At 44.1% G+C, this 25,575-nt stretch overlaps 1 protein-coding gene across 5 annotated transcripts in view; it reads left to right on the plus strand.

Moving 5' to 3' along the window:
• The window catches only part of LOC116503328 (alpha-2-macroglobulin-like), a 183,234-nt gene that overhangs the window by 80,716 nt on the left and 76,943 nt on the right, over positions 1-25,575 (plus strand). For 2 of the 5 annotated variants that reach the window (XM_032209663.1, XM_032209666.1), the window contains exons 24-28: positions 1,378-1,554; positions 3,137-3,221; positions 5,995-6,151; positions 8,964-9,038; positions 11,877-12,042. The exons of 1 other annotated variant lie outside the window; for it this stretch is intronic. In XM_032209663.1, coding sequence (XP_032065554.1) covers positions 1,378-1,554; positions 3,137-3,221; positions 5,995-6,151; positions 8,964-9,038; positions 11,877-12,042 — 660 coding nt within the window. Of the gene's footprint in view, positions 1-1,377; positions 1,555-3,136; positions 3,222-5,994; positions 6,152-8,963; positions 9,039-11,876; positions 12,043-16,471; positions 16,699-16,953; positions 17,167-19,062; positions 19,191-19,480; positions 19,572-21,081; positions 21,151-21,408; positions 21,512-23,078; positions 23,121-23,628; positions 23,832-25,575 lie in introns of those variants that run through there. 2 more of the 5 variants (XM_032209667.1, XM_032209664.1) reach the window with 2 other exon arrangements.

Raw genomic sequence — 25,575 nt, forward strand, 5'->3', positions numbered from 1 at the left:
TAAGCTGAGGATTACCCGTATGGTCCATGGTTGACGGTTTTCCATTAAGCCTGAGCTGGGTGCTTTCTAAGCCAACCCCTGGCTCTGATTCACTTAACAATGGTGGCAAGAAAGGTAATAAAATGGGGGGAAATTCACTTGTAAGCAACAGAAATCTTGGGCTCAATTATGGTCATAAGATGAGGACTATTTGTATTCCAGCATGTTGGATAATCACTGCAGTTGGAAGATTTAGGCTACCTTGGGTGCCAAAAGCACAAGTGTCTGTACTACTGTGCATGCTCACATGCCCACTCCCATAATTTAATGCCCTCCAAATTTAATGCGACACACACACATGCACTGCCCTGCGCATGCACGCACAGCTTTTTTGGAGCCAGGGGAGGACAAAAACAGCCCCCCAGCTCACTCTGGAGACGCTCCGGAGGCCGGAAACAGCCCATTTTCCAACTTCCGGTGAGCCCAGTAGGTCTGTTTTTCACCCTCCCCAGGCTCCAGAGGCTTTCTAGGAGACTGGGGAGGGCAAAAAATGGCCCAACTTGCAAATCGGAAGTTCGGGAACAGAGTTCCCAGTTACCTGCTGGGTTGTTTTTCTCCCTCCGGAGGCTTCAGGAAGCTTCCCTGAAGCCTTTGGAGGGCAAAAAACAGCCGAATGAGCAAACCGGACGTTTCGCCTCCGGTGGACAAAAAACAGCTGAAAATTAAGGCTGAAAATCAATGTAGCTGACAGGTCAACACCTTGCATGCCCTCAGAAATGGCTCCACGTGCCACTTACGGCACATGTGCCAAAGGTTCACCATTGCGGATTTAGGGCATTGGGTTAAATGTAAAGACCTGCCTCAGCTACCTCTTCAGGAAAACATGACTCTTGAAACAATTGGCATTTCCAAAAGGAACTTTTATCGAGAGAAAGTGATTGCAGAGAGGTCAGGCGGAATCTGAAGTTCCCACACAAAGCGTTAAGCTATTCTTCCCATTCAAGTTTTACCCCAATGGCCCCGTTCCAAAATAGCTAATACAATACCACAAAGGTATTTTGAGAACTCTGAGGCATTAGGTTGATAATGGTTCATCGTCATGACGCTGCAACCTTGGTAACAAACTCGAGCTGGTTGGGAGGAGTCCATCATGTTGACTTGGTCCCCCTCCCTAAATCCCACATGGTTACAGCAAAAGTGAAAGCATGCAAAGTATCTTGCCCCAGATGGCAACCCCCTCCCCCTTGGAAGGGGAGCGTTCTGGCAGGGACCCGATACTAAGGTGGTAAGAAAGTTGGGGAGATTTCTCTTGATATTCAAACAATGACATCTTTTGAGGGGGGAATCAAAGTTGGCAAGATCCTCTCTATAATATGTCCCCTTCTTTCCCTTTCTCAGGAGACATTTTAGGAAGAGCGATAGAGAACCTCGACCAGCTTCTCAAGATGCCCTCCGGCTGTGGGGAGCAGAACATGGCCCTCTTTGTCCCCAATATCTACATCCTGAAATATCTCAATAACACTGGACAACTGACAGAGGAGATCAAAGCCAAGGCCATCGGACATATACAGACTGGTGAGAAGCATCCCACGGGAATTCTCCTCTCATTCTTTCCCTACTGCAGTTGGGAACTTTCAAAGGCTCAATTGATAGATCAGTCACTGGTATTGACAGTCTCAATCATTAGTAATATAGAGAACCAGTTTGGTGTACGCTAACCTGGAAACCAGGAGACTGTGAGTTCTAGTACTTCCTGAGCACAAAAAAATGACTGAGTGATTTTGGGTTAGTTGCTGTCTCTTGGTTCAACTCACCTCAAAAGGTTGATTGGGTAAAATACAAAAGGGTTGTGGGGAAGATAAAACAAGGAAGGAATATCATGCATATTCTCCCTTTTGAATTTCTTATGAAAAGTAGTAGATGAGGGATTACAATCTAATAAATAAATAAATAAAATATTGCTCAGTGGCTTGCTGTTCTGGATAATCCAGTTATCCTGCAATAGCAGAGAATAGAATAGAATAACAGAGTTGAAAGGGACCTTGGAGGTCTTCTAGTCCAACCTCCTGCTTAGGCAGGAAACCCTACACCGTTTCAGACAAATGGTTATCCAATCCCTTTTAAAAAACTTCCAGTGTTGGATAAATTAAATTAAGAGCCAAGGTGGCGCAGTGGTTAAATGCAGCACTGCAGGCTACTGCTAGATCAGCAGGTCAGCGGTTCAAATCTCACCGGCTCAGGGTTGACTCAGCCTTCCATCCTTCCGAGGTGGGTAAAATGAGGACCCAGATTGTTGGGGGCAATATGCTGACTCTCTGTAAACCGCTTAGAGAGGCCTGAAAGGCCTATGAAGCGGTATATAAGTCTACTGCTATTGCTACTGCTATTGCTATATAAATCCACTGATTAATTGTTCTAACTGTTAGGAAAGTTTTTCTCAGTTCTAAATTGCTTCTCTCCTTGTTTAGTTTCCACCCATTGCTTCTTGTCCTACCCTCAGGTGCTTTGGAAAATAGCTTGACTCCCTCTTCTTTGTGGCAGCCCCTGAGATATCAAAATACTGCTATCATGTCACCCCACTCCTTTTTTTCATTAAACTAGACATACCCACTTTCAGCAATCGTTCTTTATATGTTTTAGCCTCCAGTCCCCTAATCATCTTTGTTGCTCTTCTCTGCACTCTTTTTAGAGTCTCCACATCTTTTTTACATCGTGGTAAACAAAACTGGATGCAGTATTGCCAGTGTGGCCTTACCAAGGCATTATAAAGTGGTATTAACACTTCTATTCTATTCTATTCTATTCTATTCTATTCTATTCTATTCTATTCTATTCTATTCCTCTGTTTATGCAGCCTAGAACTGTGTTGGCTTTTTTGGCAGCTCTTGCACACTGCTGGCTCCAATTTAAATGGTTGTTCACCAGAGCTCCAAGATCCCTTTCACGGTTATTACTATTGTGCAATTTGTTTTTCTTGTCTAAATGTAGAACCTTACTTTTATCACCATTGAATTTCATTTTGTTAGATAGCGTCCAATGTTCAATTCTGTCACAATCCTTCTGTATCTTGAATCACAAATTTGAAGGAAGTATTTCAGTTGGGTTTGGAAATGCACAGGCTGCTCAGCTCACCTCTAAATTTCCTCCTCCGCTTCAGGCTATCAAAGGCAAATGATCTTCAAGCATTGCGATGGTTCTTACAGCGCTTTTGCAAAAAATATCTCAGAGGCAGGGAACACCTGGTAAGATTTCTTTGTTCCTAAGGTCACAGTTCTCAAACGTTCGACAATGATGGCCTAACCAAATCAACATTCAAACAATTCAGGAGCCATAAAGGAGAACATTTGTAGCTCAGGGATGAAATGAGGAATCCTTGGTGCTCTCTGAGCTTGGTTGTTTTCTTGCAGACGTTTCATTACTCTAACTAGGTAACATCATCAGTGCTAGTAGGAGGGTGTCCGTTTATATTCTGTGTCTTGCCTGTCTGTGTGGGTGGGGGCGGTCTTAGAGATTCTTTAGTTGGGCTGTTTACTTGGCCAAGTCCAAAACTGCCAGGGAATTTCTAGTCGCCTGGAACTCTGACAAATGACCCATCAATAGACACATAGACATTAACAACATCTATAGATTATACCAAAGAGATAAGCGACCAGCATAAAAGCCTGGTGGCACCTCTCCACTAGTAATCAGCACTTAGATCAGCATAGATTATCTCCAAAGTCAACCTCAGACCAGCAATCAAGTAAACAACACCCCAATTAAGAAACTATCAAAGAGCCTTGAATAAACAGCCCAACCAGAGTACCTCTTAAGACCACCCCATCCACAAGACACCAGAATATAAATTGAGAGCAAACCTCACTCCTTACCAGTACTGATGATGTTATCCAGTTGGCTAATGAAACATCTGCAAGGAAACAAGCCAGCTCAGAGAGCACCAAGGACCCCTCATTCAAGTGCAAAATATCACTTCCACACTACCAGCTTCTCACGGTGCAAGTTTCAGAGGTGGGCTGGTACCGGGCAAACCGGTAGTGATATTTTGGCCTTGGTCACCTGAATTGGCAGTGACTCAGGCTGGCCACGGCCCTGAATAGGTTTCCCGGTCGGCGATGGTTTTTACTAAATTTTTCATGTTCTGCGCATGCAGCAATCCACCCCTGGTAAGTTTATAAGGTCGAAATTTCCAAATTAAATGAAGGCCTCCAAATCTAATTCTATGATTCCATAATTCTGTGATTCTATAAAATATGAGTGATGATTCTATCATTCCACGTTTAGTAATTTTAATCAAAAATTAGACGTTAGTTTATATACCTGTTGGAGAATGTTATATAGTAGACATCTCTACAGGTAGTCCTCGAGTTACAGCTACAATATCTGTTCCAGTTATTGAGTGAATTTTGCCCCTTTTTACAACCTTTCTTACCACAGTTGTTAAATTAGGAACAGGGTTGTTAAGTGAATCTGGCTTCCCCAGTGTCTTTGCTTGTCAGAAGGTCGCAAAAGGGGATCACATGACCCCTGGGACACCACAACCGTCATAGATATGAGGAGTTGCTGCAATGGTCCAAAGTCACTGTTTTCAGTGCTGTTGTAACTTGGAATGCTCACTAATCGAATGGTTGTAAGTTAAGGACTATCCATAATGGGCTATGAGAACAACCTTGAGGGACAGAAGGAAAAGTTGCAATCAAGACAACAGTCAGATAAGGAAATCTGAGTCCAAAGCAGAAGTGCAATTTTAGGAAATGTCTCAGACTGGCCCTTCCTTACTTCTCTTGTAGATTACGGCAGGGAAGGGACAGAAACATTCAGACTTGCAAGATTCTGTTACTGTAACACTAAAACACTAAAATTATGAATACTCAAAGTGATTTTAATATTCATAATTTGGCTTTCCAAGTTTGGTCTACCTAGAAGGACCAGAAAGGACCTGGAAGGACATAACCAAAGGGCTAAGAGTAGGAATATACCCAGTCTAATTTTTTAGATATTCATCATTGTATTTCCACTTTATGCTTTTGTGATTTGGATTTCTGGTGTAAAATTACAGTTCCTCCTAGCAAAACACATGCAGAGTTACAATTCAGATGTGCCCTGTTTACTGTTGTCAGTTCTCCGAATGCTAATCCTTGTATTATTGCTTGGCAACTTCAAGGAAGGAGTTTCCAGCCATTGCTCCACTTTCCGGAACCAACTCACCAATGGTGAAAGAAGGCCAGAGGCAGCAATGGAGTCTCAGCAGCTGAATGACGGTGAACAGACTGTGGCTCACCTTTTAAAGCAGCGTTTCTCAACCTTGGCAACTTTAAGATAGGTGGACCTCAACTTCCAGAATTCCACCGGAACCATGTTGGCTAGGGAATTCTGGAAATTGAAGTCCACCTAGTCTAAAGTTGCCAAGGTTGAGAAACATTGTATTAGAGAGAAAGGCAGCAGGGGCCACCACCTAGCTGGCCTTGGCTATACACTTGTCCCCAAAAACTAAGTAAGGTTGGTTCCCTTTAGTGTTTGGATGGGAGGCCACTAGGAAATCCCATGGCTTCAGGCTAAACCTGGAAGTTGAGACAGCATCCCAGAAGAAAGCAATGGGAAGACAGTGGCCTGTTGCTGCCAAGAACATCACACAGACATATTTATGTGGTCCCCAAGAGACACTCCCCCAATTTCTAGAGGGGTGTTTTTAAAAAGGGGAGGATGCAATTCATATAGCAGGGAAATGGTCCATTCCTCCCTACCAAGGGTGCAGGATTGAAGAGAAACAGGGTAAGCGTACAAGCGTCCATATTCAGGAATGGTTTAAAAAAGGTGAAGATAATTGCCTATAACTGTGTAACCATCAGATTACTGGTGAAAAAAGGGGCTTTGATTGTCCCATTATAGCTGCCTTTCTAACTTTCTTGATACTTTCTTTCAATGGGTTCTTCAATCCCAAGAAGGCCGAAGATTGTAGGATCTTGGGAACTAGAAAAAGAAAAATGAGGTTCTCCTGTGCTCTGGACTGTCTTGCAGGCTGACGGCTTTTGTGCTGAAATCTTTTGCTCAGGCGAGTTCCATAATCTTTGTGGATGACAAGCACATCAACGACGCTCAGAAATTCCTGACACAGCAGCAGGAGGATAATGGATGCTTTCGGAGCACTGGGTATCTTTTTCACAAGGAACTCCAGGTACAAGAGGCGGACGGGAGAAAATGGAGACATATCTTTGGAAATGAGAATATGGTATATTGGGATTACAGGTACTCCTCGATTTACGACCACAATTCGGACCAGAATTTTGGACCCTAAAAGATATAGTCACTAAGCAAGTCATCACATGGCCAACCTGATTTAATGACCACTTTTATGGCACTTGTTAAATAAATCACCATGGTTTTTAAGTGAATCTGGTTTCCCCAATTCACTTATTTTTTGTCCAAAACGGGCCAGGAATGTTGCATATTGTGATCTCACAAGACTTTGCAACTGTTGTAAATGCAAGTCAGTTGCCAAGGGCACAAATTCTGTTCATGGGTTGTGGGGTGGGGTGGTGGGATGGGTGATATGAGTCATCATTTTGAGGATGCATAGAAAGCTGGATTCTCCAAGGCTGTTGTAACATTGGACCGTCGTTAAATGAACGAGCTCAAGAAGGAACGTATTTTTTGGAATTACCGTAATTGAATTGAATGAATTGAAGATACAGGCAGATTGAGTTGGTTTGGGAATGATCAGGAATTACTTTGGATTTCTAGTCTGGAAGAAAATATGTGCTGTCTTTCTGCTTATGAACAAGGACAGCATTGACAAAACAGAAAGACTCGTGAATATTCAGCAGTCAGGATTTAACATTTTACATGAAAAACTGACAAGAGTATCTTCAGCCCAAGGATGCTTTTTCAGGGGGCAAGTTTCTTTGGAGACAGAGGAACCATTTGCGCTTCAGTTTGAGATGCAGACAGGACAGACTCATCCTCAACCAATGTTCCCTCTAAGGTGTGCGGTTGCGCAGTCACACATGTGGCAAGAAAACACCGTGCAGCAGTTTCTAACTGTCGCGCTGTGATTTCTGTCACAGGCTCCGGAAGCTGAGGTGCCTCAGAAAATCTAGGGTTAGCAAGGGCATGGGGGGTGAGGATGGTGGCAGGAGCTTACGCAGCACAGCCGGTCTCCTAGGACCTCCTAGGTGCCGGCTGCACCGCTCAAGCTACCGTCAGTCGCCTTGTGTTCAGCAAAGCAAGTGCAGGGAAATCCTTTGCAGGTGGCTAGAACTGGCCGCCCGCAAAGGACCTCACCGGGCTTGTTTTGATGAACATGGGGCAACTGATGGTAGCTTGTGCCAGCCGCAGCAGCTCAAACTAGCGTCAGTCGCCCTGTGTTCAGCAAAGTAAGCCTGGAGAGGTCCTTGGTGGGTGGCCAGTCCTAGCCGCTTGCGCCCGGCACTGCAGCTGAAGTAAAGCCCCAAAGTCCCCACCACCACCGGAATAACTTCTGCCTCCTCCTCCTCTTCCAACAGCACTGCCGGATTTGCTGCCTGGCGCTGCGGCTGAGGTAAAGCCGCCAAAGCTCCCGCCGGCGCCCCCACCCATGGCAGCAGCACCTCCCCCTCCACTTGGAGCACCTGAGCTGGGCCCCACGTTACCCCTGCCCCCTCCTCCTCCACCGTGCTTTTGAGGAGCCATGAGATCTTTTTTCTCCTGTGGGGTGGGAGCTGGATGGCAGGTGCGGACCGACCACAGGAGGGGAAAAGGGTGCTGGAGTGCTGGCAAAGGTGAGGTGGCAAGGAGGAACCCGACAGCGGCGCCATCACGGGAGTCAGTAGGAAGGTGTCGGATGGGGCGGGAGCAGGAAAAAAAGGCTTCATGGCTTCTCAAAAGCACGGCGGAAGAGGAGGAGGAGGCAGGGGTAATGCGGTGCCCAGCTCAGGTGGTCCGAGCTGAGGAGGAGGCACCACCACCACTGCCATGGGTGAGGGCACCAGCGGGAGCTTTGGCGGCTTCATCTCAGCCGCAGTGGCAGACAGCAAATGCGGTGGTGCTGTTGGAGGAGGCGGCAGCAGTTATTCTGGTGGCAGTGGGGGCTCGTCAGCATCTTCAGCGATGGCCCTGCCCCTGGTGAAAAAAACGAAGATGGAGCAGATCCAGGCTGATGATGTCACCGCAGCTGCCAGGTCCGGACGGAGGTAGCCAGAGCGGTGCTGAGACGAAAGAGCAACATGACTGGAGGAGGAATTCTGGGAGTTGAAGTCCACAAGTCTTAAAGCTGTCAGGTTTGAAGACCCCTGGGTTTTTTTTCTAAAGGGTTAGGGATGCAAGGATCTTGTAACTTGACAACTTTAAGACTTGCACACTTCAATGCCAGAGTTCCTGAGCCAACATTTTGGTTGCTAAATAGGAGCATGGTTAAGTGATACTGATATTATATAGCACTTTTAATTAAGCAGGTATCTTGAATAAACATAACTTTGAGTTTCAAATAATACTGATTTCGTGGTTGTCTTAGGTGACATCTGTGAAAAACATTCAGGTGCTCAGGCATGAAAATGTGCCACTCAAACACTATACTTTTCTGCTCACAGCCTGCACCTTCAACAGGGAAGGGACACAGGGCAGAAAACTTCCTGCAGCCAAGAAAACTCCACACTCATTTGCACTACTCAGGTGACCCTGAGAACACAGATAAACCTCCTAGTGGCCTCAATGACTCACTAAAAGAATTCAAATGACCAGCTGTCTGCAAGGAATGTAAATCCTTCCATTCTCCACCATCCAGTCAGAGCCGAAGAAGCTTCTTGGATGAGAAGTGAAACGTCTTCAAAAGAAAAGACAAGAAAGTCCAGTTGCCTCCTGAAAAAGCACCACTGGGATTTCTCTATTGCTCAGTTCCCAAGACTCCATGATTTCTTGTGAGGGAGATATCATATAGATATGGAAGATGCTAGAAGATGGTGGAAGTTCTTTGTATAATAGGTGCAGCTGATCTCTCTCTCTCTCTCCTGCAGGGGGGAGTTGATGACCTGACTACTCTTTCAACTTACGTCACCATTGCGTTGCTGGAAGTGCCGCTACCTCCCACTGTAAGTGTGCAAAGTGCAACCATGATAGCAGTGAGGAAAAATATGTTCAAGTTCCCACTTGGTCATGGATTTCACAATCATTTAGGCTACTGAAATAGATTGTATCTGACTAGCTTCATGGCACATGCAAAGCCATGTCATAGTCTGATGAAGCCAAAATGTAGCTGTATAAGCTGAATAAGCCCAATGACGTCTTCATTATCCCTCCTCTTCTCCAATCAGTTCTGTCCTTTTCTCCCTCCACTCAATTAAGAGGCACGGTGGTTCAGTGGCTTAATCTCAGAGATGGTCTCAATGCTGGTGGTTTGAGCTGAAGCCCTGTGTGGCAGAATGAGCTCCTGTCACTTGCCTTAGCTTCTGTCCACCTAACAATTCAAAAGTACGTTTTATACAACTAAATAGAAAGGCACTACTTTGGTGAGGAGACAACCTGTTGCTCTGTGCAGGCAATCAGATTTCTGACAGTTTTGAACTTTTTCAGTTGTGGTGACTATTTGCGAGGCAGCTCCAGGAAGGGAGGGGGCCTTGCGTGATGCGTCAGGAAGAACCGCTCGACTTTCTCTTTGGTGTAAAGCCAGCTCAAACTCCTGTGGCGCACATTGGGAAGCGTGCAAGTGTGTCCTATAACAGGGCTGGTACCTTGGCAAGTGTGTAGTATAACAGGGCATTCCTATTCCAGGGAAGATATTCACAGTCTTCTTTAGCAAGATTTACGGGCCAAGGTGGCGCAGTGGTTAAATGCAGCACTGCAGGCTACTGCTAGATCAGCAGGTCAGTGGTTCAAATCTCACCGGCTCAGGGTTGACTCAGCCTTCCATCCTTCCGAGGTGGGTAAAATGAGGACCCAGATTGTTGGGGGCAATATGCTGACTCTCTGTAAACCGCTTAGAGAGGCCTGAAAGGCCTATGAAGCGGTATATAAGTCTACTGCTATTGCTATTGCTACTGCTATTGAAGGGAGCAGGAAAGGGTGTTTGACAACATCAGCAGCTTTCACTTTAGGACCATGTTGCCTTTCAACACATTAGGGTGAAGCCTTTTTGACTTTCTGTCTAAGGGCTTTTGTGTGAACTGGAAAGAAGGGGCTTCTTTTAGCAAATAACAGAGGCAATCTTGATTTGCCTGCTCCTGCTCATCTCATGCTTGACCCACCAGCATTCTCATCTTGGACTTGGAATTGCTAAGACTCGTTCCCAAAACACAGGAGCAGGTAGGAAGAGCAAGTAGCTGGTAGGGGCTCAGGCAGCAGAAATACCAAGATTAGCAGCGCAAGGATTGACAGTTGCTCTTCATTCATCCTGAGCTTCTGGGTTCTTTCTTGTCCTTGGAGGAAGAAAATAACAAGTGGCTTGCATCAATTAGACCATCAACTTGCTGTTAGTGTATTGTTGTGAAGACTGTTTAAGTTAACAACTTAAATGAATAATAAAGCCAATTTCACCACAGGGCTTTGCTGAGATCCTGAGTTTCTCCACAATCTCCTTTCGGGAACCTTCCTCCCCCCCCCTCCATTTTTTTTATAGCAATAGCAGTAGACTTATATACCGCTTCATAGGGCTTTCAGCCCTCTCTAAGCGGTTTACAGAGAGTCAGCATATTGCCCCCAACAATCTGGGTCCTCATTTTACCCACCTCGGAAGGATGGAAGGCTGAGTCAACCCTGAGCCGGTGAGATTTGAACTGCTGAACTGCTGATCTAGCAGTAGCCTGCAGTGCTGCATTTAACCACTGCGCCACCTTGGCTCTTTTCAAGTGTTGGCTCTTTTCAAGTGTTCAACACATTTCAAGTGTTGAAGGAGATACAAAGTGGTGTGTGATCTACTCCACCTCTGCACCATGACGGTGTGTGTGGGTTTGCCCTCCCCAGGCTCTGGAGGCATTCCTCGAGTGTCAGGGATGTTGAAAACAGGACCATTTCTGGACTCCCGTGAGGCCTGTTTTTCTGCTTATCCTGAGCCTCTGGGAGAGTGAAAATGGTGTCCCTCAGCCCTCCGCAAGCCGGAAAAAGGCTCATTTCTTGACTTCTGGGAGGCCCATTTTTTGCCTTCCCAGAGCCTCTGTGTGGGCCCAGCACTTAATTGGCATGATGAACAGGCCACGTGGAGATTCCTGGGAGTGGCGGGGTGGGGTTGGCGGGGCCAGCCAGTCTTTCTATGTGCCAATTTGGTGAACCAGATGTAAAATTAGCATCCAGTTCGTCTGAACCAGTCTGAACTGGCTGAATCCCACCCCTGGTTGTCTCCATCTTCTTCTGGGTCTGTATTGTATTCTTTGGCCTTCTCTTTTTGTATATGCTTCAATGGTATAGACAAAATCTCAAGACATTCTCTCTAAATGACCACTTAATTTGCCATTTTTGCATATTTTGAGATTTGAGATTTTATTAATATTTGTAGGCCGCCCTTTTCCCTGAGGGGACTCAGGGCGGCTCACATAAAATCGGGGAAGGGGAGATACAGACATTAAGATAAGACATATAATAAAATAATAAACAACATACATTCATCATTCGGGAGGGGAACTATCCTTGTCCCCAGGCCTGACGGGCGAGCCAGTTCTTCAAGGTTGTGCGGAAGGCCTGGACGGTGGCGAGGGTGCGAATCTCTGCATATAGTTTAACATTGGATCTATTCCACTTCTCTCTCTTACGATCTCGTTTTTTTAATTTTATCCCTTCTGATCACTCCAGTAGCTTTCCTCAAACATCTCATTTCCATGATGATTAACTTTCGCTTATGCTTTACTACAAATGATCACAACACTAGGAATATAAGAGGGAGATGAATATGCTTTGTATACTGCTATATTGACTTCCATTATATGTCTTCTCCTCTGCAGCATTCCGTGGTGCAAAATGCTTTAGTTTGCCTGGAGAAAGCAACTGAAGCAAAAGAGATGCACATTTATCTCCGGGCTCTGTTGGCGTATGCTTTTGCTTTGGCAGGGAAAGAGGAGAAGAGGCAAGAAATGTTGGACTCCCTTCTAAAAGTAGCTGTGAAGTATGGTGAGAAATGAGTTCTTTGTTATGAAAATTAGGTACCCACTAAAGAAATTGGAAATGTGCAGCAAACTTTATTGGCGTGCAAAGAATAATGTTCATTGGACCCTCCTCCTCCCCCAATCAAGCCTATAACCCCAAGTTTTTTTTCATACAGAATTATACTTTATTAATTAAATGTATTTGCTGCCCATCTCACTATATGAGGATGGAAACATACACCGAGTCTATGAATAATTTCCTAATGACCACTGGAAGGAAATAAGTGGGCAGATGAGCTGGAGAAGATATGCCTTCTGGCCATCATGGAATGAATCTGTCTCTCACATTAGCAACGTATTAACACTCAGCACCTTATAATGGAGTGGTAATGGGGTGGCTTATTTGGCTTGAGGGTCAGTGAAATCTGTTTAATTGTAGTCCTCAAGGTAATTGAGCCCAGAGTCATGATTAAAAGTCATTGCAGTCATGCGTTGAGGCATCAGGTGACCGGATTCAAAGTTATGATCATTATGTATATTGGGCACTGTTGTGACTCAGCAGAAGTTTGCTGTGAGTTGAGTCGGGATGCAGGAATAACAATGCAGCTGGGGCTCGTTAGTGTTGTCTTCTGGAGATAAAAGGACTGAAGGTGCCACGCCCTAGTTACAGAAGTCAACGTTCACTTGTTCGTTCGTGGTTCGTCATTTGTTTATGGAGAATTCAGTTCCGTTCCGGTTTGAGTTTGTGAGACACTTGGATAAGTTATTTTGCTTCCTGAAAACCTGGTGCTGTAAGAGTTTTGTTTCTGCATTCTGCTGCATAACTCTTGTTGCCAGAGACTTTATCTATGTTTATTTTGGGCTCGCAGCCAGCGTGAGCCAGGTCTGATAAAGTTATTTCCTTTTAAGTCTGTCTGACTGTCGTCTGTGAATGAGCGAAGAAGGGGGGTCAGAACAGGGCACTATCTAATAAAATGAAATTCAATGGTGAAAAGAGTAAGGTTCTACATTTAAGCAACAAAAACAAAATGCACAGGTACAATATAGGTGGTACCTTGCTCAGTAGTAGTAACTGTGAAAGGGATCTTGGAGACAACCATTTAAATATGAGCCAGCCGTGTGCAGCAGCTGCCAAAAAAGCCAACACAGTTCTAGGCTGCATAAATAGAGGGATAGAATCAAGATCATGTGAAGTGTTAATACCACTTTATAATGCCTTGGTAAGGCACACTTGGAATACTACATTCAGTTCTGGTTGCCACAATGTAGAAAAGATGTGGAGACTCTGGAAAGAGTGCAGAGAAGAGCAACAAAGATGATTAGGGGACTGGAGACTAAAACATATGAAGAACGGTTGCCGGAAGTGGGTATGTCTAGTTTAATAGAAAGAAGGACTCGGGGAGACATGATAGCAGTGTTCCAATATCTCAGAGGTTGCCACAAAGAAGAGGGAGTCAAACTATTCTCCAGGGCACCTGAGGGTAGAACAAGAAGGGTGGAAACTAATCAAGGAGAGAAGAAACTTAGAAGTGAGGAGAAATTTCCTGACAGTTAGAACAATTAACCAGTGGAACAGAAATTGCCTCCAGAAGTTGTGAATGCCCCAACACTGGAAGTCTTTAAGAAGATGTTGGATAGCCATTTGTCTGAAACGGTATAGGGTTTCCTGCCTAGGCAGGGGGTTGGACTAGAAGACCTCCAAGGTCCCTTCCAACTCTGCTATTGCTATTGTATGTTATGACAGTCATTAAGTAACCATGGTGGTTGCTAAGAGAATCCATTTTCTAGTCTTTTGCTATCAACTGGAAGTAAAAATGCTAGTAACTGTCGAAAGCCATCACGAATCTTGCTCTCCCATGACTGCAGGATGCTGCAAGCAGCTATAAAGGTGAGTTGGTTGCCAAGCACCCAAAATGTGATCACATGACCACAGAGGTGTGAGTGGGTACAGGTAGCCCTCGACTTACAACACTTTGCTTAGTATTTATAATAGAATCTAGATTAGAATAGCAGAGTTGGAAAGGACCTTGGAGGTCTTCTAGGCCAACCCTCCTGCTCAGGCAGGAAATCCTGTCCCACTTCAGACAAATGGTTATCTAATCTCTTCTTTAAAACTTCCAGTGTTGGGGCAGCCACAACTTCTGGAGGCAAGTTGTTCCACTGATTAATTGTTCTCATGGTCAGGAAATTTCTCCTTCATTCTAGGGTGCTTCTGTCCTTGATTAGTTTCCACCCATTGCTTCTTATCCTGCCTTCTTTGGAGAATAGCTTGACTCCCTCTTCTTTGTGGCAACCCCTGAGAGATTGGAACACTGCTATCATGTTTCCCCTAGTCCTTCTTTTCATTAAATTGGACATACCCAATTCCAGCAACAGTTCTTGGTTTGGTTAGGTTTAGTTTTATTGGACTGATATGCTGCCCTTCTCCCAAAGGTGGCGTACAACATAAAAACACATATGACAAAAATTAAAAAAGATTAAATAGGAAATCCAATAACCTTCAATTGACAATTTAAATCAATTTTAGGATTAAATTAAAATTAACAATTTAAAATTAATAATTTAATTTATTCTATTCAGGCCAGGCCAGCTTGCTGAAAAAGCCAACTTTCAGGGCGTGCCGGAAGGACCAGAGGTCAGGGGATATGCGAAACTCCAGGGGCAGCTCATTCCAGAGGGAAGGCGCTCCCACAGAGAAGGCTCTCCCCCTGGGGGTCGCCAGCCAACACTGCCTGGCCGATGGTACCCTGAGGAGGCCAATTCTGTGGGATCGTACTGGACAGTGGGAGGCTACCGGTGGCAGTAGGTGGTTTCACAAGTACCCTGGGCCTAAGCCATGGAGCGCTTTAAAGATCATAATTAACACCTTGAATCAAACCCGGAAAACAACCAGCTATCAGTGCAGGCCCCTAAAAGGGGTGTAACATGGGAGCACCTAGGTACCCCCATGACAACCCATGCGGCTGCATTCTTGACCAGCTGGAGCCTCCAGGTGCTCTTCATGGGCAGCCCCATGTAGAGAGCATTACAGTAGTCCAGGAGAGAAAGGATGAGGGTGTTAGTGACTGTGCACAGGGCATCCCGATCCAAGAAGGAGTGCAACTGGTGTACCAGGCAGACCTGGTAGAAGGCCACCCTGGTCATGGCCGTAAGATGTTCTTCTAAACTAAGCTGCGTATCCCGGAGGACTCCCAGATTGCGGGCCCTCTCTGAGGGGGGTAAAACTTCTCCCCCTATCATCAAAGAAGGTACGTGATGCACAAATCGGGATGACGGGAACCACAGCCACTCAGTCTTGGAGGGATTGAGCTTGAGCCTGTTCCTCCCCATCCAGATCTGCACTGTCTCCAAGCATTGGGACATCATGTCGAGGGCATCGTTGGGGTGGTTTGGGGTAGAGATGAAAAGTTGGGTATTATCAGCATATTGCTGATACCGTACCCCGAAACCACAGATGATCTTGCCCAGCGGTTTCATATATATGTTGAACAGGAGAGGTGAGAGAACTGACCCCTGAGGCACCCCACAAGTGATGGACCTCGGGGTCGATCTCTGCCCTCCAGTGAACACGAACTGTGATCGATCCGAGAGGTAGGAGGAGGACCACCGCAAAATGGTGTCCCCATTCCCAACCTCCTGTGTTGTGGCCTGGGGCTGTTGACTTCTTGATTGAGGTCCAGCCCCGCTTAGACTGAGTGCATGTTGTGTTTCTTTTAATTTGTTGTGTCTTATCTGTTTCAATCTTTTTAAATATTTCTTATTTCTGTAAGCCGCCCGGAGTCCTCCTGGATTGGGCGGCCTATAAATTCAATAAATGGAATGGAATGGCAATAGGATATCATGGTTCATCATATGCTTTAGCCACCAGTAACCATTGTAGGCTACAAGAGCCCTGGAAAGAGTGACTTACGGCTATTACGCTGCCACTACCATTGCGCCATCCCCATGGGCATGTGATTTACATTGTGATGCTTGTCAGCTGACTCACATTTATGACGGATGCAGTGTCCCAGGGTCATGGGATCCCCTTTTGCGACCTTCTGACCAGCAAAGTAAATGGGGAAACCAGATTCAATTAACAACTGGGTTATTAATGTAACAGCTGCAGTGATTCACTTAACAACTGTGGCAAGGAAAGTTGTAAAATGGGGCAAAACTTAACAAATTTCTCACTTAGCGACATCAGTTTTGGGCTTAACTGTGGTGGTAGGTTTACTTTTGTAACTCTAAAACTGGTTATAGGTAGCTGTGGGGAGACCCGTCATAACTTTGAACAATTGTTAAGTAACCGGATGTACATTGAGGTCACCTGGAACATGCTTCTCCTGTTGTCCAATTGCATAGAGCTTGATACCAGGGAGGCCAAATGTTTTTGTACAGATACTAGTCGAAAGTTGATATATCTCTGTGCATGGACTGTGTGTGTAACCCAAAGTTAACTTCTCTCTTTGAAGAGGATGGCTCTATCCACTGGGAGAGGTCCTGGAAGCCAAAGCAGAAGTCTGATTTTCCACTCTTCGTGCGTGCTGCCGCTGCTGAAATAGAGTTGACTTCCTACGTGCTCCTTGCTTTAGTGACCAAAGAACCGTCCCCCTCTGAGGAAGAATTAACGTTAGCAGCAGCCATTGTCAAATGGTTGACCAAACAACAGAATTCCCGTGGAGGATTCGCCTCTACACAGGTATGTTTGCTCCTCACAAATTTCTCAAGAGGATGCAGGAAGGAGCAATTGGAAACAAACCTGATGTGATGTTATGCCTTGTTATGGCCTCCAGATGTGTCAGAATCTCAGCTCCCAGGATGACCAACCAAGGTGTGTCACTGCCTAACAGTGAGGACAATTACAGCTTGACTTCAGAAATTGTGGGCGCTTCAGCACTGGAGGTTTTCCAGCGTTCTGTTCTGTTCCATTCCATTCTTTTGCTTTCTCTTGCAGGATACGGTGGTGGCTCTCCAGGCTCTGTCCCAATACAAGACATTTAATTATTCCAAGGATGGCATCGATACCAGAGCAATCTTGAGTTCAGAATATGGTCTCCTGAGAGAATTCCATGTAGACAGGAACAACTCTCTGCTGCTCCAGTGTGAAGATCTGCTCCAAGGGCCAGGGAACTACACAGCTGAGGTGACCGGTTGCATCTTTATGCAGGTGAGTGCCCTGGTGAGAGAAGAGACCAGTGCCACTGCCTAGTGATGATCTATTTTGGGTTCCCAATGGACTTATGGGAATGCAAGTTGAGAAGAAAAGACATGAAGAAAGTGAGCAAGTTAAGTAAGGGATGGAGAACATCTTTGAGAACATAAGAGCAGCCAGGTCAGATTAGGCCATTTAAGACTAGCATTTTGCTTCTCATGGTCGCCAGCCAGAGAATTTCTAATTCGCTCACAACTTGGCGCTTGGGGGCTTGCTGTCCCCATTTCAGAAATAACGTGGAACCTGCCTTCTGTGAATGCATCCAATCCTGCTTTAGAAGCCATTCGGGTTAATGACCATCACCAGGTCTTGAGGGAATGAATTGTCATGTGCAGTTTAATTTTGTTCCCAGAAAGAGAACAAAAAGCAATCAGCACCCAGATGAGCATAGATTAACTTCAAGATTAACATCAGACCAACAATCGTGGTGTGGGAATGGATTTCCAGAGAAAAATTGCAGACTACAGGAACCAGGAGCACTACTAGCCCTCTGAAAAGCACTGAAGACCTGGCTTTCTCCCCCAGATATTGGGATAGGATGATGTGGAGAAAAGGATTAACGATCGACTGGCAATTTAACTAGATTTGTAATGTTTATGGTTTTAATAGGTATATGTATTATATTGATATATTATTGATGTTGTTTTAATTGCTGGTTGGGAGCTGAGAGCTCAAGAACTGAGTGCTGCACGATGGGGTGATTTCCCATTCTTGCCTCAGCTCCTGCCCACCTAGCAGTTCGAAAGTATGCAAATGCAAGTAGATAAATAGGCACCATTTCAGTGGGAAGTGTTCTATGTACTTCGGCGTATAATCATGCTGGCCAAATGACCATGGAAATGTCTTTGAACAATGCTGATTCCCTTGGCTAAGAAACTGAGATGAGCACCACGCTCTAGAGTTGAACACAACTGGAAAGGGGAAACCTTTATCTTTACCTTTACAAATAAATAATAAAATAAATAAAAAGTCCATCATGGGTTTCCAGTCAGCAATAAACATAGATATTTGTCTTTTCTCTGATCAGATAAGTCAATTTGGTAACATCAGTGAATTCCATCCTCTTCACCAACCATTCCTCTATTATGTGGGGAATCTTTCCATCTTTGTGCATACAGTAATCTTTCTGCAGTTATGATGTACAACAATAAAGTTCCATGATTTTTCCTCTGACTGTTGGTCCAAAGAAAAGCCTCTGGTCTCAATTGTATATTAATCTTTAAATCCTCTTGATCAGTGTGTCTATTTGAATCCAGATTTTTCTTGCTTTTACATATGCCACTTGTTTTAAACCTCCACATCAGGGGTGGGTTTCAAAATTTTTAGAACCTATTCTGTAGGTGTGGCCTGTTTTGTGGGAGTGGCTCGGTGGTCATGTGATTGGGTGGGTGTGGCTTGGTGGGCGTGTGACCGGGTGGTCGTGGTCAACTTGGAAAATGTGGTGAAACTCACTTAACAATGCTCTTGCTTAGCAACCAAAATTTTGGCCTCAATTGTGGTCATAAGTTCTCTTTCTTTTTCTTTCTTTCTCTCTCTCTCATACTCTTTCTTTCCTTGCTTCCTTTTGTCTTTCTCCCCCTCTTTCTTTATTTCTTCTCTTGCTCCCACTTCCTTTTTTCTTTTTTCTTTCTCTTTCTATCTTTGTCTCTCTCTTTTTTTCTCCCCCTTCCTTCCTTCCTTCCTTCCTTCCTTCCTTCCTTCCTTCCTTTTGGAACAGGCTCCAAAAGGTACGTTAAATTTCACAAACCGGTTCTGGTGTACCAGTGCGAACCTGGAGAAACCCAACCCTGCTCCACATTCTTCTGTCATGGGAGTGTAGAATGTCCCCAAATGATGGTCTTTCTATTCCAGGCTGTCTTGACATACAATGTCCCTTTGGAGCAAGAAGAGGCACCATTTAGGCTGGAGGTGCACACCATTCCTGAGACTTGCATAGGAAACAACGTACACATCACTTTTGACATTGCCATGAATGTCAGGTAATCTCTTTCTTGGATCGGTGCTGAGCCTTCCTTCCTTGAACAGATACAGGCCCTTTTCCTCCAAGGATGGACCATGTCTGAGGGTCCGAAGGCTGCTACTCACCTCCCCTGCTTTCTGAAAGGCCAGAGTTCCACATTCCAGAAGCTCCATTTAATGGCAACATTGGATGCAGGCCCTGAGGGCACGGCCAACCTTTTATGAACCCGCATGCAGCATTTTGCATCAGGCTGTCTATTCCTTGCTTTAAAATGAGTCACACGTCTTCTCTCCTTTCTTGGTTTCTCAGTTACACTGGCCAACGTCCGGTTTCCAACATGGCAATTGTCCAGATTAAGATGCTGTCTGGATACATCCCGGTGAAATCCAGTGTAAAAAAGGTATTTTTTCCCAGGTTCCCTTTTCTGATAAACCTTCAGTGCTGTATTTCTTGATGCAGGTAATTCTTGACCTACGACTACGATCAACTTTGGAATTTATGGTCGCAGGTTGTTCTGGTCACTAAACGGTCAACATTTCACTATACCTAATCTTACAACACACACACACACACACATATGTGTGTGTGTGTGTCTGTGTGTGTGTGTGTGTGTCTGTGTGTGTGTCTGTGTCTGTGTGTGTGTCTGTGTGTCTGTGTGTCTGTGTGTCTGTGTGTCTGTGTGTCTGTGTCTGTGTGTCTGTGTGTCTGTGTGTCTGTGTGTCTGTGTGTCTGTGTATTTAGAGTTACAAGCCCCGGTATGCCCAAATATGGGAGGAAGATCACTACTTCCATTCTCTGTCCTTCGGCTCGTCACAAGAGACCATCCAGACAGAAACCCAATATTTTTACTGTTGCCTTTGTTACATTTGTGTATTTGTGCTGATAAATAAATAAAGGGAGACTAGTATAGATCTATTTCAAGCTATTTAGCTCTCATCAGCTAGCCATACCCTTACTGGGAATACAGCACAGGTTCGATTCCCAGTAAGGGTATGGCTAGCTGATGAGAGCTAAATAGCTTGAAATAGATCTATACTAGTCTCCCTTTATTTATTTATCAGCACAAATACACACACACACACACACACACACACACACACATATATATTTCATAAAAAGATAAAATACAAAACAGAAAAGCAAATCAAACAAAACAAAACACATTCAATGCTAATAATAAAATAATGCACAAAAAAGAAGGAAAAAAGTCATCAAATAAATTTTGCATTTAACATGTAGGATCTACCCTAGCTGGGCACTGAAAACAAAAAGCAGTAAATGCTCCCATTTTACAAGTATGTGTGTATATATGTATATGTATGAATATGTATCTTTTAGCACACTTTTTTTCTGATGAACATTCAGTGCATTATTGCCTGAAATTTGGGGTTTTTTTTGGTGGAAATCAGAAGTAAATGCTGGTTTCTGGTAAAAACCATTGCAAATCGTGGTCACATGTCTGTGGGATGCTTCAAAGAACTAGAAAGGCAGATGGTTGCCAAGCACCTAAAATATGATCACATGACCATAGGTGGAGGGCAGCCAGGCGGAGTGGCCCTGCAGAGGTCTGTTGTAACCTTGAATGGTTGCTAAGCAACTGGTTGTAAGTTGAGAACTTCCTGTAATTGGAAATGAGGATTAGGAATGCTGAAACAGATTTGTTGAATATTGATATTTTCTCCAATGAAAATAGCAGCTGTCATTCTTTCTCATGATATGGAAAATTGTACCTATCCATCCAATCCAAAGTTAGCCACAACTTTGTGGTGGATTCTTTATTGAGCGGGAGGTTTAACTTGGTGACTTACAAGATCACTTCTAACTCTGTTTCTATGGCCACCTAGTTCAACAGTATCACTATGAATGCTAATAAAGCTCTTTCCGTTTTTCAAATGTTTCCACTCCTGAAGCTGGAAGAGGAAAGTCAGATCAAGAGGACTGAAGTGAACATCAATCATGTCCTGCTATACTTGGACAAGGTGAGTAAGGATAAGGGGCAGAGCCCAAAGAGGGGACAAGATCATTCACTCAAGGGGATAAAATTGAAGGCAGGACCACTTCCTTTCTCCTTGACCTTATTTTTCTGGGAAGCAAGGCGTTACAAGCTTGTTATGGCTGAGTTTTTTTTCAAGTGGCTGATACGATGTGCCATATCCTCTACAAAAAGGGCTCTACAATGTATTGCCTGCAGAAGCTCTCCATCTGGTTTGTAACCTCATAGTAACTTTTCTCTGCAGGTACCCAAGACAGTCCAAACTTTCTCCTTTACGGTGGAGCAGGAGACACCCGTCCGGGACCTGCAGCCTGCCTTAGTGAAAATCTATGATTACTATGAAACTGGTGAGAAGGGACTGAATGGTGATACTCCAATCAGCTTGTTTAATTCATTATTTTTCAACATGTAGTTGCTTGGCATTTTTCTTCCTTTTCCTTAGGGCTCAAAAGGGGGGGAAATTAACGACTTTCAGTTTTGCTGAAGGCGGGCATATATTTGGCCCTTACAGCAGGGGCCCAAACCCCATGGCAGGGGCCCATTACCAGGCCGTGGTCTATTCAGAAATGGGTTGTGTGAGCGGGCTGGCATGCATGCAGCTCAACCTGCATGAGTGGCGGTTTGGTGTATGAGCAAATGTGCGTGCAACTTACTTCCCACAAGTTAAGCTACGTGCGTGTGCATACCAGGCTACTGCTTACATGGCCTGGTTCCCTTCTCCCCCATTGCAAAGGTTGGGAACCGCTGCCTTAAAGCACTGCTTGGTGGGAAAAATCCATTAGAATCTTGGGGAGAGTTCAGGATTTTTAACGGAGACGGATTAAATTGTCTCTTGTACAACATTTGGAACTGCATGTAAAATTTGAGGACAACCGACCTCCTCAGGCTGGTTTGCATGTTGGGATTTACTCGGTTGTTTAAAAACAATCTTGTGTTTCACAATCCAGCTCAGGCATTTCCAGGCATGATGATTAAGTCCAAATCAATAAGGTTTGTTTGGCTGGGTGCATAGAAGTGGCACCCTAGAGAGGCTGAGCAGAACATAGCTTCTCTAGTCAAGTCATCTATCCCTGGGAATGTTTTTTTTAAATACATCTCTGGGAATGGTTTGGAGCACGGGTGTCAAACTCACCGTGTCACGTTGCCATCAAGTGATATTTTGCAATGTTTTCCCCATTCACAGAGGTGGGGTGGGTGTGACCTGTGCATGACGTATCTGGCCCACAGGCCGCTTTGCAGAGAAGCGTTTGGAAGTGGGTGTGGTTATGTGTGTCAAAAAATCAAGATGGCAGTTAGGACTCAAGACACCTCCATGTGGGTTGTGCTGCTTGCCTGCAACTACCGTATTTTTCAGAGTATAAGACACACCTTCCCCCACAAAGGAGGGTGAACATCTGAGTGGGTCTTATACACTGAATGCAGAATTTTTTGCCTCCTGAAACCCTGTCCCCTTCACAAAAATTGATGTGCCGAGGATTTGGGAGGTCTGCAAAGTGCTCCTGGGGGTTGGGGAGGGCAAAAATGAGTGAAAATGGGCTGTATTTTTCTTGTTTTTGCCCCCCAGCTTCCAGGAGCACTCTACAAACCTCCCAAAGCCTATGCATGCTCTGTTTTTTTGAAAAAAATGAGGCATTCAGAGGGTTTGGGAGGCCCGTAGATAGCAAAAACTTTTTAAAAAAAATTACCTCTTCAAAATCTTGGTGCATCTTATAGTCCGAAAAATACAGTATATTACTGGGTGGATCGTTGACCAAGATTTAACAACAGCCTGGGTTAGCTGTAGCTATTACTATGCATATGAAGCTGTACATTGTATTCCTTTGTACTCCTGGAACATATCATGAATCATATGATGGAGATCAAAGTTAGGAGAGACACTTCAGCCCTGACAAATTTTCCTTTTTTATGTTTCAGATGAATTTGCAACAGCCGAGTACACGGCCCCCTGCAGTACAGGTAAAGCATGAGTTGCCATTGGCTCAAATGTTTTTTTGAGGGACATGGTTTTAGGCCTTCAATTTACGACCCTAATTGACTTCAAAACCATTTGGTGACTGGTCAAAGTTACAACGGCCCGGAAATCCCCGTGTTCACATGATTAAAATTCGGACACTTGGCAACTGGTTCATATTTATGATGGTTGCAGTGTCCTGGGGTCACACGATCCCCTTTTGTGACCTTCTCATGAGCAAAATCAACAGGGAAGCCAGATTCACTTTAAAACTCCCTTAACTCACTTAGCAACAGAAGCTTGGGGCTCAATTGGGGTTCTATGTCGAGGACCATCTATCGTTACATCTCTGGCTTCTTTCAGAATGACAATTGGTTCCATTTATTTTGCGTATAAGCAAAATGGGGAGCGGGTGATTCCATTTGGGCCTTCTGCCTCATGCCCATCTAAACTTTGTTTTTTACCAATCTTTCCTACTTTCTTCCTTACTTTCTAACTTTTCTTCCATGACAGATGATACCAAGGAAGTCAAAGCATAAGGATTCAGGCCATGTTTCCAGGAATAGCACATGCTCGGAAAGAATGAATCTCCTGGAAACTAAGGAGGAATCTGGTTTTATACACAAACATATTACATGCGCAGAGCCACCCAGAGCCATTGACTAAAATGGGTGGCTATAGAAACTGAATAAATAAATAAATGTTTTCAGAATCAAGGCAGCTTCTTTGTTTTTCTTCTCATAGCTGCACACTTTATTCATTATTTCCCAAAAGATAATCAAATCTGTGTTTCCACCAGTACTGGCAGCAATATATGTGTTTGTGTGTGTGCAGTACTGAAATTCATTTTTTTTACTACTTGTTCTGTGGGCCTCGCTTGGTGGGCTTGGCAAGGGAAGGATACTGCAAAATCTCCATTCTCACCCCATTCTGGAGCCAGCCAGAGGTGGTATTTGAAGGTTCTCTGAACTACTTAAAATTTCTGCTACCGGTTCTCCAGAACCTGTCAAGCAAAAAGCCGAAGACACCAGCCTGAAGACAGCGAGTGGGACCTCATCGAAATGTCACCAAGATACTCTCAATCTTACATGGAAAAAGACCTGAATACGCCAAGACCTGCATATGCATATATATATATATATATATATATATATATATATATATATATATATATATATGTGTGTGTGTGTGTGTGTGTGTGTGTGTGTGTGTGTGTGTGTGTGTGTGTGTGTGTGTGTGTATTATATATATATATATATATATATATATATATATATATATATATATATATATATATATATATATACTTAAAGTCACAACCCCTGGTATGCCCAAGTGTGGGAGGAAGGTCACACTTCCACTCTCTGTCATTAGGCTCGTCACAAGAGTCCATCCAGACAGAAACCCAATATTTTTACTGTTGCCTTTGTTATATTTGTGTTTTTATTTGTGCTGATAAATAAATAAAGGAAGACTAGTATAGATCTATTTCAAGCTATTTAGCTCTCATCAGCTAGCCATATCCTTACTGGGATTCGAACCTGTGCTCTATTGCCTCCCAGGCAGGGAGTTAACCATTTGAGCTACAGAGAACGACTCCTTTTATCAGCCAGCCAGGGTGGGAGGTATATTCGAATCCCAGTAAGGATATGGCTAGCTGATGAGAGCTAAATAGCTTGAAATAGATCTATACATATACCTCCCACCCTGGCTGGCTGATAAAGGAGTCGTTCTCTGTAGCTCAAATGGTTAACTCCCTGCCTGGGAGGCAATAGAGCACAGGTTCGAATCCCAGTAAGGATATGGCTAGCTGATGAGAGCTAAATAGCTTGAAATAGATCTATACTAGTCTTCCTTTATTTATTTATCAGCACAAACAAAAACACACACACACACACACACACACACACACACACACACACACACACACACACATATATATATATATATATATATATATATATATATATATATATATATATATATATGTTATATTTATGCTGATAAATAAATAAAGGGAGACTAGTATAGATCTATTTCAAGCTATTTAGCTCTCATCAGCTAGCCATACCCAAGTTTTTGGGAATATATATATAAATTTGGCCACAAATTTATTGTGAGCTGCCCGGAGTCCTTTGGGAGTGGGCGGCATACAAAACTAATAAACAACAACAACAACAACATGAGAAGGGAAAACTGGAGAATTTCCACACACATCTCAATGGCCTACACCCAAAAATACAATTTACTATGGAAATAGAAACTAACAATTAACTTCCCTTTCCCAGAACTAAACAAGAAGGCTTCCTGCAAACCATGTCCTGTTACTCCCATCAGGCTATTTCTGGTCAGGTCACTGTAACTTTCTGATTTGGCTCCTTGCTGTCATTTTCCAGAGTAGCTTGCTGGCTAGTCAGATATTCAAAATGGAGTCTATCAGGTTCCTCAAATAACCTCAAC

Source organism: Thamnophis elegans, chromosome 2 (genome assembly GCF_009769535.1).
Source record: "Thamnophis elegans isolate rThaEle1 chromosome 2, rThaEle1.pri, whole genome shotgun sequence".
Taxonomy (NCBI): domain Eukaryota; kingdom Metazoa; phylum Chordata; class Lepidosauria; order Squamata; family Colubridae; genus Thamnophis; species Thamnophis elegans.